The sequence below is a fragment of the Bombus vancouverensis genome, chromosome 15, assembly GCF_051014615.1.
Source record: "Bombus vancouverensis nearcticus chromosome 15, iyBomVanc1_principal, whole genome shotgun sequence".
Classification (NCBI taxonomy): domain Eukaryota; kingdom Metazoa; phylum Arthropoda; class Insecta; order Hymenoptera; family Apidae; genus Bombus; species Bombus vancouverensis.
Window position 1 is genome coordinate 3049874 of NC_134925.1, and position 16672 is coordinate 3066545.

A 16672-nucleotide genomic window follows, 5' to 3' on the forward strand; every position below is an offset into this window, starting at 1 on the left:
TAGTGTCATCCGACGGCACGTCTCTGACGAGCCGGTGTTCCCTCACTGCGCATGCGCCGACTCAGCCTCGTGGCCTTCACGTGATTTCGACGAAACTACGAATCAGAACGCTCCTAAATCCACGTGCTTGCATTCTTACGCTGCCGGGTGACAGAGTCGCTTCGTAGAGCGGGATAGCAATGTCGATTATCGAGCAATACCGGTTTTTACCTGAACTTTTATCGTACCTCGTCCAAATATTCTCTGAAAATAAAATTTGGAAGTTATTTTGATAACAAGAAATCCTGCGTGACTGTTCCACTTTATGATATCCAAATGTATTAGATAGCGTCCCGACCCACAAGAACACGTGATACCTTCGTTCGCATGATACACAATACGTTTTCAATTATGGAGTGTAAGCAAAGTTAACAAATTCGGAACTATTGGTAAAAAGATTTAATCCCCTTCTCTTATCACTGTAATTGATATCTTAAAATTTTTACTTAAAAATAACTTTCCTTTACGATCGTATTATAAACCTTGCCAACGAAAACTTCACGTGTTCTTTTGTACAATCATTTTTTAGAATATATCTTCAAATGTAATGTTGTAAATTATAGAAAACTAATATATAATCGGATTTTGTTATTCTGTATCATAGAAATATCATAGAAAAGTTTTAGATTTGATAATTATGTGATATACATATGTACGTATAATACTTTTGTTTGAAGTTGAAGTTACAATAAAGTCGGAAATTAGCGTTGCGAAAAAATATTTATATATGTAACACTTATATTACTTAGAAAAATATACGACAAAAATATAATACATATTAAGGAATTGGTTTATCATAGTACGTTCTGTTTACTTTTAGATAAGATTCTCGGTTCTATAAAGTAGAGCCAGTTCACTATTTGGCCGCCATATTTAAATTTCTTTAAGGCATCTTTTATAATAGAGGATTGATTGCAAAGGTCATAAATACCCAAAAACCATAAATCATAACATAAACTAGGATTATGATTGACCACCCCATAAAATTTGTAATAAGTAATTTACAATATTTTTGATAAGAATAAGTATGAAAGCTTGAAAATTACTCGGTTTAATAAAATAGAAAAACTAGTAATACCCCATTTTCTCAGTAATGTAACAGCATCGATGACGTATAATTTGTGAAAAAATACGAATTATGTAACGACTGTACGTCGTAGAAATGAAACAGAGTCGTTTGCTTCTTCATCATTGTCTGAGACATGGATAAACGGAGATATAAATGAGCTCCTTTGGTAATACGACACTGTCGCATTTCTTCAATGTAAAACTTTCTATTATACTCTAGCTTGCTCCGTTAAATCCATTGTCATTAACAACGAAGATTACAAACGAAAATCTAATATAGCTAAGAACACGACAAAATATTAAGAAATTAGTGCACGAAGAAAAGTATTAATTTTTTATATTTCATTATTTTTCTTTCGCATATTGCTATCGTCTAGTTACGTTTATTGAAACACTGATGTACGTACTTTTTTTAAATTATGAAATCAGTAGTAAGGCAAAAAACGAAGAAATGAAAGTGTAAAATCGGATGTAACAGTAAAACGATTTTTTTCTTTCTTAGAATCAGTCTATCTTCTTACAGTCAAAGCTTAGAAATTGAATACGTTGTCGACTGTCGAATACAGTAAATACAAGGACAGAATTTTTTCATGTGTTAGTTTACAATAATTGATTACTTCGTGTCTTCGTGTAAGAGCGCAGAATTAACAAATGTTGATTTGTTGCATCAGTTTCTTGAGCACTTATTTAACGAACACATATATTCGATATATACACCCATAAATAAAAACCGTCACCTAAATAATTATTAAGAGCATGTTCGGATATCGTAAAAACATCTGTTTTCTTGTACTTCACATACGTACAATTGTAAATTCGCATACTTCTTTTTTCCATTAGTATTAAGAGATGTGATCTCCATATTGAACGCATATGTGTATGAATAATATCGTGAATTAATTGAAGCGCGGTTATCCCTATTATCTAAAGAGATCTCTTTAGCAATTTCATTAAATAATAATGAAAATAGTTTTTTGTTTACAGAACATTAAGTTCATCTTGTTTGATATTCTTTCTTTTTTTTATATAATAGAATAAAATATACAAAATTATGATATATTAATTAGTTCATACGATTCACATTAAAATATTTGTCGACTTTTTACTCGTAATTTTAATGTTTACACGGCTATAGACGTACAAGAAAAGAGTGGCTTCGTTGTGTAATTTGACAAATGAAAGTGTAACATATATTGTTCATCACCTGAGAAAAGAATCCAAACTTATACATAGAAGAGTAATAAAAACACGATAAAAGAATGTAATCGAAGTATATCGTGGAGAAAAATAGATATACGTACAATAAAATGTATATTTATGTACAGTATTTGAAATTGCTACGAGCTTATAGGAACCCTGTTGATAATGTCGACAACACGAGTGAATTTATTCTGTGTCCGAAATATCAACCGAATATATAAAATACTCGCTTACGTATATACATGTTATAGGTAAAGTCCAAACTTTAGTTTTATGTGAAAGTTTGAATTGAATTTTATACGATAAAACGAAGATTTATGTGCGAACGATACGAATACTAAATATAATACCATTCGTTGTATTAATCATTTTAATTAATCTACCATGAACGGAATCATTTGTGAGATTCGATTCGATAAATTGATCTTTATATTAGGAAGATATACCTTTTCAGAACTTTGTCAATAACAAATTGACTTTAGTCCGCAGATTGTGCTCATGATTATATTATGAAGACTTACAACGTATTTCTAGTTATTTACAAATTAAATATTTGCTCACGGACTTTACCCATAACGCATGTAATTGAAGTAATTGCTTTAACCAGCACAATTATTTACTTTGAAATTGACAAAGATATAGAAATACTATGCTTTTCTTTTTCACCAAATTTATACGATTTTTTTAAAGATATTTTACATCACGCTGCAATCAATCGACAATTAGATGTGATGATTGAAACATCGTTTCGTACGTATGAATATAAAGATAAACACGTTCATCGACACCTAAATTTACATAAAAAATCATGCTGGTCTTCGATATATTCTAATCCATACTGATATATGTACACTGCAGTCAATATACATCAATAATCAGGCATGTATACGATTGCGTGGTCTAATTAGACCAGTATATTATCACAAAATAAATGCTAAAAATTAAATGTCCTATCAATTGTCTTCTTTCTTTTCAACGTTGAACGAATAGATCCGATATATATACTTATATATCGATAAAATTTATCTATCACTGTATTGTAGATTCATTCGAACAACCCTTTCCTACTTCAGCTAAAGAAGATAAAAAATGGAAGAATTGATTCCAAAACGAAATCGTAATTTGTTTCAACCAGATTCAAGACAGAGTGTTACACGTTCGAGGTCTCTGACAGCAACAAAGACTTCGAAACCTTGCCGCTGGGCTAGACTCTTCTGATCACCGTTCTTCGACACTCTCATTTCCACCACTTTCTTGCTGAGGTCTCGCGATTTGGTACGTGATAAGATATTCCGGATATGCTTGTTCGCCTCTATAGACAACATATTCGGGGAAAGCTAAACCACCTTGGGACGGCCTACCCATTACACTATGGTGTCCTGGCGGTGCGTGAGCCATTTTCATCGCGGAAAATTGCAAAAATGATTTTCCCAGTGTGACACGACAGAGTAATAAATGTCTGTAAATGATATACATAATATTACAAGTGTAAGGAATAATAATAATGATTTTAGAATAATTTAAAGTTCAAAATTTATTCGTTTCTATATGCTTACCTATGACAAATGTAACAACTTCGGTCCTTATGAGCAGGACATCCAGTACCTCCACATATTCCATACACATATTGATTACTTTTACTACTGTGCTCCGCAAAATAAATTCCGGCGCCGAACATACCGCCGATATACGCATGTCGTTCATCGAAACCCTTCTGAACGATCGCATTAATAAATGGACTACCATGAAATAACATCCTCTCGTTCGCCTGTGGCAAGCTCGATCCAGGAGTAGTCCTGGATCCAGTACTCGGAGAAGAAGGCGCGGCTGCACCAACTTCCTCAGCAACTTCTTGTCTTCTATGCGCGTAACGTTCCCATAATTTACGATTTTGCACTTTTTGTATCTATTTTAGAAAAATCATAAATGAATTATTAAAATTGTTAGCTATTATTCGAGTATATATTTTACAATCACGTATAACAAACCTACCCTAATTATGTTATATCGAGAAAATATACCACCAGAATGGCCATTATCTCTATGTTGTCTAATAGTGCTTTGCATTTCTTCCTCAACAGCTAGAAATTCTTTATCCTCAGCTAATAAGTCTACTAATAACGTCCCCGGTGTAATAGTCGGTTGCCACGGAGTACCGGCAGTTGTATTTAAAAGTTTTTCCATGCCTTTGATTAATTTATGTCTATAACCATACGCGGATACCCCAACTTGTTTCAGATCTTCGTGACCCATCTCCGCTAATATATCTAACGTAATCTGTTCACGTTCGAACAATTCTAATAAATGTTCTAAACCAAGGCTCTGAAGAAAACCGGCTACAGTCGTAATATTCGAATTATCTTTAGAATCTTTGGAATCTCTTTCAGAACACGTCTCAGATGGCGGCATTGGACTTAAACAAGAAGATGGTCTAGCAAGTGGTACGCATAGAGTCATAGCTGTTCCAGAAGGCATAATGACGGTTTCTTGAGTAAGTGGTGGTGGTGGTGTAACTGGAACTGAACAAATTTCAATGATATACACACGTATATACACACGCATATATATATATATAAACATACAAATATATTTGTAATTGTAGATGTATCATTGAAATACATTTACCCGCAACGATACTGGGTGGCCTACTGTTAATAGTATTATTACCATTACTATTTAAGTTAATGGCAACTCCGACGCCACTGTTACCAGATGGTATTGACGGTACTACTTGCTGTGAAGCCATAGCATCTTGCAATAAGCATCTTACATCGTCAGCGCAAGCTAGGTCCAAAGGAGTTTGTCCTTCTTGATTTTTCGAGAAAGGATCCGCGCCATGTGCCAATAAAAGGGCACATAGCTGTGTCCTACCTTTCTGTGCTGCTTCGTGAAGTGGTGTAAAGCCCCATTTGTCAGTAGCGTTTACTACGGTATTATATTTGATGAGTAATGCGGCAATATCTAAATGACCGTAACTTGAAGCATTGTGCAAAGGTATCAATCCTCCTTTATCTTGAGCATTTACGTCTGCTCCACGTTCAAGCAAAAACTCGGCTACGTCCATATTGTTGTATCCCGCTGTATTAAGGTATTAGCAGGTTATATTGCGTGAATCAATACAAAAAAAAGGAAGATAAAAATTAAGAGACTTACCGGCTAAATGTAATGGAGTACTATTACGACCTTGTGCATCCCTACAATTAATATTATCTTGTGTAACAAGTCGCTGTACTCTTGCTAAATTTCCTTTTTTTGCTGCATCTAAAAGTGCACTATTCCCTCGTAATAAATCGGCTACGTCTTGATCATCATCTCTTACTAAATCTAAAGGTGTTGCGCCGTCTCGGTTCTTTTTAGTGGCATCTGCACCGTGTCTCAATAACAGGCGAACTATTTCATATTTTCCTTTAGCTGCAGCTTCATGAAGTGGAGTGAATTTCCACAAATCCGCAACATTTACAGATGCACCATGTTTTACCAACAATTCCGTTACTTCATAATGACCATAAGAGCAGGCATTGTGTAAAGGAACGAGTCCACTAAATATATAAAATTAAATACTTTCTTTGATTATTGTGTTTAAATAACTATATAATAAATTGTATAACGAACTACTAACCCTTTATCTTTGGCGTGTACATCTGCTCCATGTGCCAATAAATATTCAACTACAGGCACTCTATTAAATCCCGCTGCAAAATGCAGCGGTGTGGAATGCCGACCATCTAAATCTCGACAATTAACAGCCAATGGATTCGTCCGTAAAATTCTTTCTACTGCCGCTAAGTCGCCAGATTTACTCGCTTCTAATAGCTGCGCTTCCGCGTCGTCTGTCCCACTCGGTGGATCTGTAAAATAAAAATGAGAATAGAAACATTCTTCAGGTGGAAAATATTTGGTATCTGTAGTGAATTAGTTTCGAACCTTGTAATATTTTAAGGACATTTTCTGCAGCTATTTGTGCTGCAGTATAGCCCTGAAGTGATACTATAGATGGATCAACATTGTATGATAACAATATTCTGCAAGCTTGCACATTGTCTTCTCTAACACACCTGTTTATGCAATAATATTTTTTTTAAGTAAGAGAATCATATATTTTCTCATCATAAAATGAAGAAATAAAAAAACTTTAAATGTTCTAGACAATTCACAGTACCTGTGTAGTGCAGTTTGCCCTAATCCATCTAAAGCATTGACTTTTGCATTATGTCTAAGTAGCACATCCATTGCATCATAATGAGAATGATCAGTAGCAACATGAAGAGGTGTAAGATAGTCTTTATTTTTCTCATTTAAGGCAGCATTTTTCCTAATTAAAGATTCTATTACTTGTTTTCTCTTGGGATAAGGAGATGCAACGGCATAGTGCAGTGGTGTATCCCCAGTGTATGGGTGTTTAAAGTTTACAACTTCTTGGGACAGGTACTTTTTTAATTTAGTAAGATCTGCCTGCCTGCAGGCATCCAAGAGGCAGTGTCCCTTGTATTCGTCTACAATTAAAGTGTATCTAACAAAACCATGTTCTGTGTGCTTTTCTAGAAGAGTACTATCGACATAGGAAACATACATGTCAATCTTTCTTGTAATTCCAATGTCGGGGCTACGTCAATGGCGCTTTTACTGTGGCAGTTTAATTGAGTCGGATCGGCGCCCTCGCTTAAAAGCAACGAGCACACCTCAACTCTGGATTTGCTAGCAGCTTCATGTAGCGGAGTAAATGCCCACAAATCGCTGGCATTAACTGCTGCACCGTGTTTAAGAAGTGCTTCAGTCACTTCAAAGTGACCATACGAACAAGCATTGTGAAGTGGTACAAGACCTCTATAACATAATCATTGGAAACAAATTATTTCATATGTCAACTTTTAATAATTACATTAGATAATGCTGGAGTTAAAGAGAAATTTACCCTTTATCTTTTGCATGCACATCTGCACCATTTTGCAATAAAATTTGCACCAGTCTTGACCTATTGTATCCAGCAGCTAAATGCAACGGAGTAGATCTTCTGCCATCACTCGCATGACAATTTACATTTAAAGGATTCAGAAGTTGTAAAAGACGCTCCTCATTTCCAGATCTTGCTGCTTCTAATAATTCATCCTTCTTATATTCTCCTGTTAATACTGGTTTAGTTGCAGGATCTGCCAATTCTAATGCTGTTTTCCCTTCTGTATTTCTTATATTGGCATCTGCTCCATGTTGTAGCAGAGCAATACACACGTCTATTTTACCCTATTAGAATAATCAGTATATTAGATTTAATAAAATTGTCTTGAAATTAAATGAAAATTAGTAAATCGAATGGAATAAAATTATACTTTAATTGCAGCTTCATGTAAAGGTGTATAATTCCAATTGTCTCTAGTGTTTGGATTAGCCCCTGCTTCTAAGAGCAGTCTTACAACATCAGAATGTCCAAAAGAACAAGCATTATGCAAGGGATGTAGACCTCCATCGTCACGTGCTTGAATGGATGCCCCAGCAGACAGCAAGAATTCTACTACATTTATCCTACCATAACCTGTATATTAACAATAAAAAATAAACATTAGAAACACAATATTAACAACAACAATTTTCTCAGTCTTTTCTTCTTATAAAAAATATGTTTATCTTCTATTATTTCAAATAACATTATTTAAATTATAAAATGACAACATTGTAAACTAAGTGTTCTAATTATTTTAACTTTTAATGTAACGATGAAATCGTACGTTGCCAATCATAAGTGATGTAATAAGGAAAATTCTAAACTATATATTAGATATTATCAATGTAGAAGGATAAGAAAACTTGGTACAAAGATTATGTTCTTCATTTGCGAAATGTAGAAAATATGAGTTTGTGTCCAACAATAATTATTTTAGTTCTTTTATACTACAAAATATATTTAAATTTCATTATAAATATATTCGATTTCGAAAGAATTATTCAAATGGTAATATGACAACATTGAGAACTAAGTGTTCGAATTGTTTTAAGTCCGCGACATGACAACGAAATCTTATGGTTTCAATCGGAGGCTATGAATCGAAGGAAATTCCAAGTTGCATATTGGATTTTATCAATGCAAAAGAGCAAGAAAAGCTGGTGCAAAAATGATGCTTACCAGCTGCAAAATGCAGAGGGGTGGACTTGCGTCCGGCAGTGTCTCGAGCATTGACCGTCTTCGGTGTAACCAACGCCTTTACCCTTGCAAGGTCTCCGGTTTTACATGCTTCAAACAGTTCCCTAAGAGGATCGGTGTTTCCAGATTCCGATAGGGAATCGGCATTTGTCAACGTCGATCTACGTCCTGCCATTTTACACCGCCATTTTCACGCCACTATCCGACAGATACACTTCACTGTGTATGGCTCATAGTGTTGAAAGCTTTCACGACGACACCGAGATGAGTTGCTATGGTACAATCTAGTGGCGCCGCCTTACACCCAGAAGTGATCATTTTTTAAAAGTCCCATAGCATGAAGTACATTAGTATTAGTAATTAGTACATAATTATATTGTTGGATCTAGATGCAAGAAAGGGCCTCAGTACCCAAAAGTAACATTCAAAGAAAACTTAAGGCATTACGAAATTAAATATTTTTTTATCCATGATGGTATTTCTTGAAAACTGTTTATAATGTTTAAAAATGTAATATTCCTTCTCTGTATATTTAGTATTATAATAGTATTAATGATATAAGAAATTAATGAATAAAGATACTCATAGTCTTCTCTCGTTATATAAAATAGAAATCTATTACTCTCTAGAATAGGGATGTTATAATTGTTTGATAAAATTATATTATTTAACAAAGACAATATTATGATTCAAAATCCTTTTTGTAATTTTCTTATATATATGTATATATATATATATATATATAGTAGTATATAATAATATATAATAGTAAGAAATACGCAATAAAATAACATTTATTAAAGATTGTATAATTACTTTCTTTAGTTGTCAGTCTTCTGATAAACTAACAATATATATTTGTGTGTGTATATATATATATATGTATAAGGAATCCATATTTTGTACACAAATATTTTTTTTGTATGTCTTTGGAATGCCTTTGGAATACAACTTATATATGTTTAATTTATGATAACAGTAGTATGTTGTATGTACAGTTATAAAATAATATAATTAAAAAAATAGTACAGTATGATTAATGAATCGTTTTATAAAAATGTATTTTTACTTATGCAAGTTGTACCTGCATCCTATGAGTGTACAATACACTTTAAAAAGGTATTATTAGGAAAATGAAACCTATTTATATAACTACGAATAATACTAGTATTTTTTATATAATACAATGTATAGGGAATGTTTGACAAACCAAATACCACAGGTTTTATTCACATTTCCCATTATCTCTTATCTGTGCATAATGCAAAACGATTTAAAAAAATGGTTACATGGCCAATTCTGAATAAGATGGATGAGAAAAGATACCGTATGGAAATAAGAGAATATTTTGCAGTTTTAGCAAATGAGAATCCAGATATAAATTTTCCATCAATACTTATGTCTCATTTGCTACAAGCAGGGGGAAAAAAGATTTCAATTCTTATGTGGAAAATATCAGAAATTAGCTTAAAAGCTTACATTAGTAAAACATGTAAATTTTTATTTTCGACATAAGTTAATATCATTCATATTTGCTAATACATTGATGATTAATTCTGTGTAGGTCAAATTGAATTATTACAAGCTCCTAATATTGGTGATAGTAAGCACATAGTTCAAACATATTTTACCATTAAAAATATAGAGAAGGATAATACTATTTCTAAATTTCATGAAAACACAAAATTAAGTTTGAAATCCTTTGAACAGTACATGCGGTAAAATATATATATCTTTATTTTATATCTCAAAAATATTATAAAAATCTCAAGACATATATGTTAGATAAAAACTTTGTTTTTTTAGGTGTAACGCTATTGAGTTAATAAAAATACAGACTGCTATTTTTGAAGTAAAAAGTAACATAGAGAAATTAATATCTAAGCTTCCAGTAAATTCATTAATTGCAAAGCGATTAATGGATATTGATGATACAGAAATTATAAATTGTTTGTATTTGATATTATAACATTTTATACTAATAATTAAGCTAATTTTAAAACTAAATTGTAATATCTACGAATTTATAAATTTTCAGCATGGAAGAGAAGTGTTGCTCAAAATATTAAATTTTTAAACCAAAAATATTTGAAGCTTAAAAAGCTAGAGACTTTTAGTAGCACATTACAAAATTTAATTTCAAATTTATGTGTAAACTGCATATTCCTTGATGGGAGAAATCTTCAAAAAATAAATAGTAAAACACTTTTGTTGTATTCAAGTAACAATATCCAGGTAAAAAATATAAAAATTAAAGTATATTTCACATAAGGATTAGAAAGTTATCTAAATAATTTATAATGCATTTAATTTAAAGCTTGGTACTGGATTATACATAAAAAAATGTTTAGTATTTAAAATCCTATTATCAATATTTGATCAAATGCTAAAACAAATAAAATATTATTTAAAAATGGATAAGTCATCAGATATATTAAATTGTGATAAAGAAATAATACAGCATTGTAAAACAGTTAAATCTCTAGAAGAGTCATTTGAAGAACTTATGAAACAAGTTTCTAATAACTTATACGATGTACAGCATAGTTTACAAAAAAAAACCATAAATTATACATTAGATGAAGATATATTAAATTTTATGGGTTTAGACACAATTTTAAATTCACCAGAACTTAATTTATGTACTGACTATATATGGGAAGAAAAGACAGCAAATCAAATATTGGTCTCTCCAATACAAGGTAAGGTTTCTTATCAGATAAATAATAAACTTTAATATTTAAAAAATTATTTTTAGGGAAATATAAATACTTGTTTAAAAGACACAAATGCAATATTCCATTTGAAAGATCAACAAGATATCAAGTTAATGATAGCCTGGAGAGTGTCACACCAAGCTGGGAATCTCCGCAAAAACAATTAGTATACAAAACAACCTCTGTTAATAGACTCAGTGTTTCTCCAAAATATTCTAGATTATTTTCCACTAGTGATAGAAAAAAGAATTATTTGAAAAGTTTGTAATAATGTTCTCAAAGAAAAAAAGCTAATATGTTAGTATATTTAAGCATAAAAATTTTACATATCTTTTCAGATAATAATGCAGCATCTACTCCAAATAGAAATATAACACCAAAAAAATCTAGCATTCAAATTCCAAACACACAAGAGATAAATATAGATGCTGCAATTAAAGATATTTTTGATCTTTCTTGTAAAATTGCGGATGTTGTAGTTTCCATGTCTAAATCTTAATTCAACTTACAATTAGTAGTTCCACATTACAAGGATGCCATGCAATTTGAGAAAAAGTAAACACCAAAGTAATTGGAAATAATGTATTTGTTGTATAATATATATGTACATTTCAAATTAAATTAATGAAAAATCTATTTTCACAACAATTTGTTTTTCTTGGTTTAATAATTTCAACACTGCTTAGAATACTGAAGTAAAATGTGTATATATAGAGATAAGAATACCATTTGTCTCTGTTACAAGATACATATCAATTCCTTTTTATAGGCTTTCCTTTTTAGATAGATTCGTGTAACTTCACATACATGTTTAACCTTACATACTCTCCCATGCATATTTAGGGAGACCAGTTGCATATTACCATATATTATATACATGTAATACGATACCAATTGACGTACATATATAAACTATGCCATGCAACATAGGAAGAACGTGATTGGTTAAATTTCATTGTATCAATTAATCTGTAGCCGCCTGTATTGTATAGTATAACTATCTTACTTTAAATGCAACTGCTTTTGGATTATTATACATCACTTATCCCTTATCGTTTTTATTAAATTTAACTTTGAATACTAGTTATTAGTACTCGCAAAAAATTTTCAGATTTTAGGTTAGGATTTGTTTGTGTGCAATTTTACTTGTCTACACTTACCATTCAGTTTTTATGAAAGTTTGTATTTGTTAAGAATATCTTTTTCACTAATACAATGTTATCTTGCAAAGCACACGGTTGTCTTTCAAATGAAAATACGAAAATTGACGGTAAAGATATTTTACTGTTTTGTTTTCCTCAAGAAACTGAGTGAGTATTTGTTATTTGATTGTTTATAATTGCTCTATGCTTGTGATGCATAACATTTATGTTCGTTATTTGATATTTTCAGTCGAAGGAATGAATGGTTTAAGAACTGTAAATTGAATGAAAATACTGAAAGTGATAAGATGCTCTACCTCTGTGAGTTGCACTTTGATAAAACATGCTTTACTGATTCAATGGAATTAATTTCTAATGCTGTCCCAACTATTTTTACCAAATTAGATGGTAAGTATAGCTGTAGCAAGATTCTTTAATTTGATTCAGTATTAGTATTCTTAAAAATATTTCTGTTATAGAAGGCCAAAGAAAACGTAAAGCCGAAGATGAACCCAGGTGCAGATCGCCTACAATTCCATCAATAAAGCAGAAGAAATTGGATAGCGATTCTCATAGCCCAGTGACTCCGCCACAAAGTCCTTGTAATCAATTAGAAAATGTAAATAATTTTATTATTTTCTTGTTTTATTTGCTGTGCTTAATATTTTATTAAAGAACTATGGTGTTTTAGAATGATAAAATGAATGGAGAAGAGAAAATGGACATATGTTCTGATCATGAGATATCAGATGATATGAGAAATGAATCTGTTGATATTAAACCAGAATTGTATCAGAAAGTGGCAATAGAAAAGAAGCTGTATCGTTTAACGATACAAATAGATAAAATATATGGGAAGCCATGTCCAAGATCAAAAAAACTCAGAATGCTGGCACAGCTAACAAAGGGAAGCCAACAATTCTCAGAGAATATGTATAATATTAATCAAGGAAATCAGTCTCTAGAAAAAGTTAGGAAAAAAGAAATTTGTAAAGAAGGTGGATGTAAATTGAAAAAGTCAATTTATGATTCAAAGCCAGCATTTCAATGTGAATACTGTGATAAATATTACGTAATGAAACAAAGTGATGACCAAGTGGAGAGAAATATTTGTACCATATGTCATCAAACTTTTTCATCTTCACAATCTCTATATCTTCATACTAAAACTCATTTCGTATGTGATGTGTGCCAAACTGAATGTAGCTCACAAGTAACTTATGATAAGCATATAAGATTACATGTCAGTACCGATCCATTGCATCCATATAAGTGTCATCAGTGTACAGAAACGTTTGAACTTAAGGAAGATGTGAGGCAACATTATCTAATCGTTCATCCTACTATACAATTACAAAACACAATTTTGCAAGTGACTGCACCATCTTTGACACAGCAAATATCTCAACGAGAACATCGTTGTATTAGTTGTAACATTACTTTTAGAAATGAACAAGCCTACAGGTAGCATCTGTGATTATAAATGTATATCAATAAAACACTATAATATCTAACGTGGATTCTAATGTGGGAATATTTTTATAGGAATCATATAAATTCCCATAAAAAGAAAGAGGGACTAAGGTGCAATATTGGTGATAGTACCAACAATGTATTTCCAGTACCTAATCCGTTAACTGGTAGCCAAATAGGTATTCTTCGAGCTGTAAAATTCAGTTGTAGAGTATGTTCGATGGAATTTGATAACGTCGGTGAAGTTGATAAACATACTAGAACTCATTTGGAAAAAGATAGTGAGGAAGAGCACAAGTGTAATATCTGTAAAAAACTATTTAAAACGAGCATACAACTCAACGAACATTTAAAGTACCACCTGTCCCGTGCACATTCTTGTCCCGTATGTTCCAAAACTTTTATTAACAGAACTACCTTAAAAATACATTTAAAAACGCACGGTGAATCGTAAGTTGTATTTAATTTATGAAATTGCGCGAATCTAATTTAATTTCGGTTTCCGGTTGTGTTAGAGATCGAATATCATCGGTTTCGTGTATTTTGATGTTTACGGTGATATGATATCGGTAAGGTTCCTATACGTGGAAACCTTTGTATAACATGTACAAAGTTGTTTTATCTAATAGACTTTTGTTGCCAATGATGAGGCAGAGAAAAGATATTAAGTATGTTTATAAAAGGATTATTAAATTCTTCAGTAGCAATTCCCGCTTCTCTTTTTTTCAAATAATCAATTGGGTTTTATTTCAGTGTCCGTAACATAAACGTAGCTATAACACGGCGACCGCTTTTTTTAAAAAAGAATGTACAATATACGAACGTCCTAGAAGGAAAAGCGGATTTAATACCAAGATCAAATTCCATCACTGTAACAAGAAAAGAAGAAAAAATGTTTCATCGTGAACACGAAGCGGGATTGTACAATTTAGCGACGAGTGTCGAAGACGAACATTACTCTTGACGTCAATGTGTCTTGAAATCACTGCAAAGTTTGGCCGAAGAATGAAAATAATAGCAAGCGGATTTCTTTGAAGCGTTCCGTTGTGCTCGAGGCCGACGGAATGAGGCGCGTAGACTGATCTTGATTCCTGATCTTTCCAAAAGGAACATTCAACAATCATTGGCAACGACGGTGCAATGGCGGAGGAGGAAGAGAGAGAAGGAAACGAGGGCAAACGAGCCGATCTTGAAAGGGAGCCGACTATCCATGGCGGAACAATCGGCTCGATGTTCACGGTCATCCTGTCAACGGGAACCACTTCAAACGTAGCCGGCCTCAATGTGTTTATTTGGCTAACGTCAAATTTACTCGTGGAAAAAGGAAAGCTGCTTGTACCCTAGCCAACACCTTGCTACCTCTGTTCGTAAGCTGCCGCTGTTTTCTTCGCGTCCCGAGCAAAATCGGATCGTTTTGTCGCGCTCGGTCATCGGCACTTGGGCGTGGCTCGTGTTCCCCTATTGTCAACCTTTGACTTTTCTCGAGTCAAGTACTTTCTGTTAGCTAGTTCCCGGTAACGTAGATCGCGTCTCTACTTACGTCAAGGAAGTGGCGAGAGAAATTGTTTTCGACATAGTGAGTATTGAGTTTGAATTGCAAGGTTTTGTTTGTTATTCCGTATACATTAGTGGTAATATGTTTTTGAAAGCGAGGCCTATTTTATATGACTATCTTGTTCTATAATTATCGGAGTTTTCTTACATATCAGTCGAGTCGTAAAAGAAATAAAATAAAATAAGACAGGAAGATTTGTAATTGACAAAAGAAACAGTTTGAAATTGTATATATTTGAATTACTGATAGAAAAGAGAGTGCCGATGTATTTTAATTCGTATTAAAAGATAGAGATATATGTATGTCCACGTATTTAGTAACGCTTTGTCATTGGCATAATGTGGGATGACAGCCGACCAGGTATCATCGAAATAAAGAAAAACACTCTATAAATTCGCCATGGTTTTCCACGGTAGCTAAACAGTAAATCCTGCCTGTATGTATTTCTACCTAGAGGTTCCGTGAAAATTAGGGACGTGGAAGGTTGTCGCGTAACGAATTGCGTGATTTCCCGTGGACGACTAAAGAATTTTATATAGAGAAGGGGCACGAAGTACTTTTTAATCTCTTACTGTCCAAAATATATCGAACGTTACTTTTGTTAATTATTAGAAGCAAGTTTATGTAGAGGAACTATAGAATATGAGAAAATTAATGTAAAATAAAGAAATCCTCAGATACTCTAACATGTGTATGGAATGAATTAATCTTTGACATCTATTGTTATCAAATAAATAGTAAAAGTAAACAAAAGTAACAAAGTAAAATATACGAAGTTTTATTTAACCTATCTGCAAAATTTAAAAATTCAAAGGTGCAAAATTTAAAGATTGGAAGATTGTCGAAGAATCAAAAATTTAAAAACTGAAATTGAAAAATTCTCATTTCCAGAAATTATATTAAATCCTGCGCTATATTCCAAGTACAATAATTTCAATTGTACAGTCCAAATGATTATGCACATGCGTATATTTTGTAAATACTTAATTTCCGAGGCTACCCGCAAATTTTCCGCTACTCCTATCGCGAAATTTTAAAATCATCGACACGATGATCGATTCGTCGCGTATTTTCACGCGGTTCTATTTTCGCAAAGGCGTCAAAGAAGAAACTTTGAAAAGAGACGTCCCGGTGTTAAATTTGCACGCCACGTTTCGTCAACTATTCTTGGGCAAAGGGTTGCTCGGCCGTCAAACATGCTAATTCAAAGTCATGTCGTGGCGACTGGTATTCACAGTTGGAACGATGTTTCCCGATTGTTCAATGGACGTCGTTTATGCGGCATCAAAGTGCCGACATCGCGATGCAGCTGCGTCCACGCTTTTCTTGGTATCACTTTTAACAA

General features: G+C 32.7%; 3 protein-coding genes across 9 annotated transcripts; 2 read left to right on the forward strand and 1 right to left on the reverse strand.

The window, feature by feature from the left end:
- Positions 1-1579: 1579 nt before the first annotated feature.
- On the reverse strand, positions 1580-11682 carry Tnks (tankyrase). Of its 3 annotated transcripts, none has more exons than XM_033347556.2 (13): positions 11667-11682; positions 8423-8737; positions 7632-7834; positions 7220-7545; positions 6878-7131; positions 6467-6800; positions 6232-6362; positions 5927-6155; positions 5461-5846; positions 5179-5385; positions 4300-4826; positions 3864-4213; positions 1580-3766 (listed from the first exon to the last, which is right to left on the reverse strand). In XM_033347556.2, the coding sequence occupies exons 2-13, from the start codon at positions 8613-8615 to the stop codon at positions 3526-3528; spliced, it is 3381 nt and encodes a 1126-aa protein (XP_033203447.1). In that variant the 5' UTR covers positions 8616-8737; positions 11667-11682; the 3' UTR covers positions 1580-3525. The 3 variants fall into 3 exon arrangements, with proteins under 3 accessions (XP_033203447.1, XP_033203446.1, XP_076481260.1); XM_033347555.2 differs by having other exon boundaries at positions 4933-5385; positions 11667-11681; XM_076625145.1 differs by lacking the exons at positions 6232-6362; positions 6467-6800 and having other exon boundaries at positions 4933-5385; positions 11667-11681.
- On the forward strand, positions 9450-11935 carry LOC117164487 (uncharacterized). The gene is made up of 7 exons (XM_076625146.1): positions 9450-9932; positions 10005-10158; positions 10247-10389; positions 10479-10675; positions 10758-11142; positions 11199-11417; positions 11496-11935. The coding sequence occupies exons 1-7, from the start codon at positions 9638-9640 to the stop codon at positions 11654-11656; spliced, it is 1554 nt and encodes a 517-aa protein (XP_076481261.1). The 5' UTR covers positions 9450-9637; the 3' UTR covers positions 11657-11935.
- Positions 11936-12094: 159 nt separating this feature from the next.
- On the forward strand, positions 12095-16086 carry LOC117164488 (zinc finger protein 532). 5 transcript variants are annotated; one of them, XR_004465681.2, is made up of 6 exons: positions 12095-12467; positions 12550-12707; positions 12779-12918; positions 12991-13763; positions 13845-14440; positions 14526-16086. XR_004465681.2 is itself a non-coding variant. In XM_033347562.2 (6 exons), exons 1-6 carry the CDS (start codon positions 12373-12375, stop codon positions 14532-14534), a joined length of 1488 nt encoding a protein of 495 aa, XP_033203453.1. In that variant the 5' UTR covers positions 12095-12372; the 3' UTR covers positions 14535-16085. The 5 variants fall into 5 exon arrangements, 4 of the variants coding, with proteins under 4 accessions (XP_033203453.1, XP_076481262.1, XP_033203450.1 ...); XM_033347562.2 differs by having other exon boundaries at positions 13845-14157; positions 14526-16085; XM_076625147.1 differs by having other exon boundaries at positions 13845-13951; positions 14526-16085.
- The last annotated feature ends 586 nt before the right edge of the window (positions 16087-16672 follow it).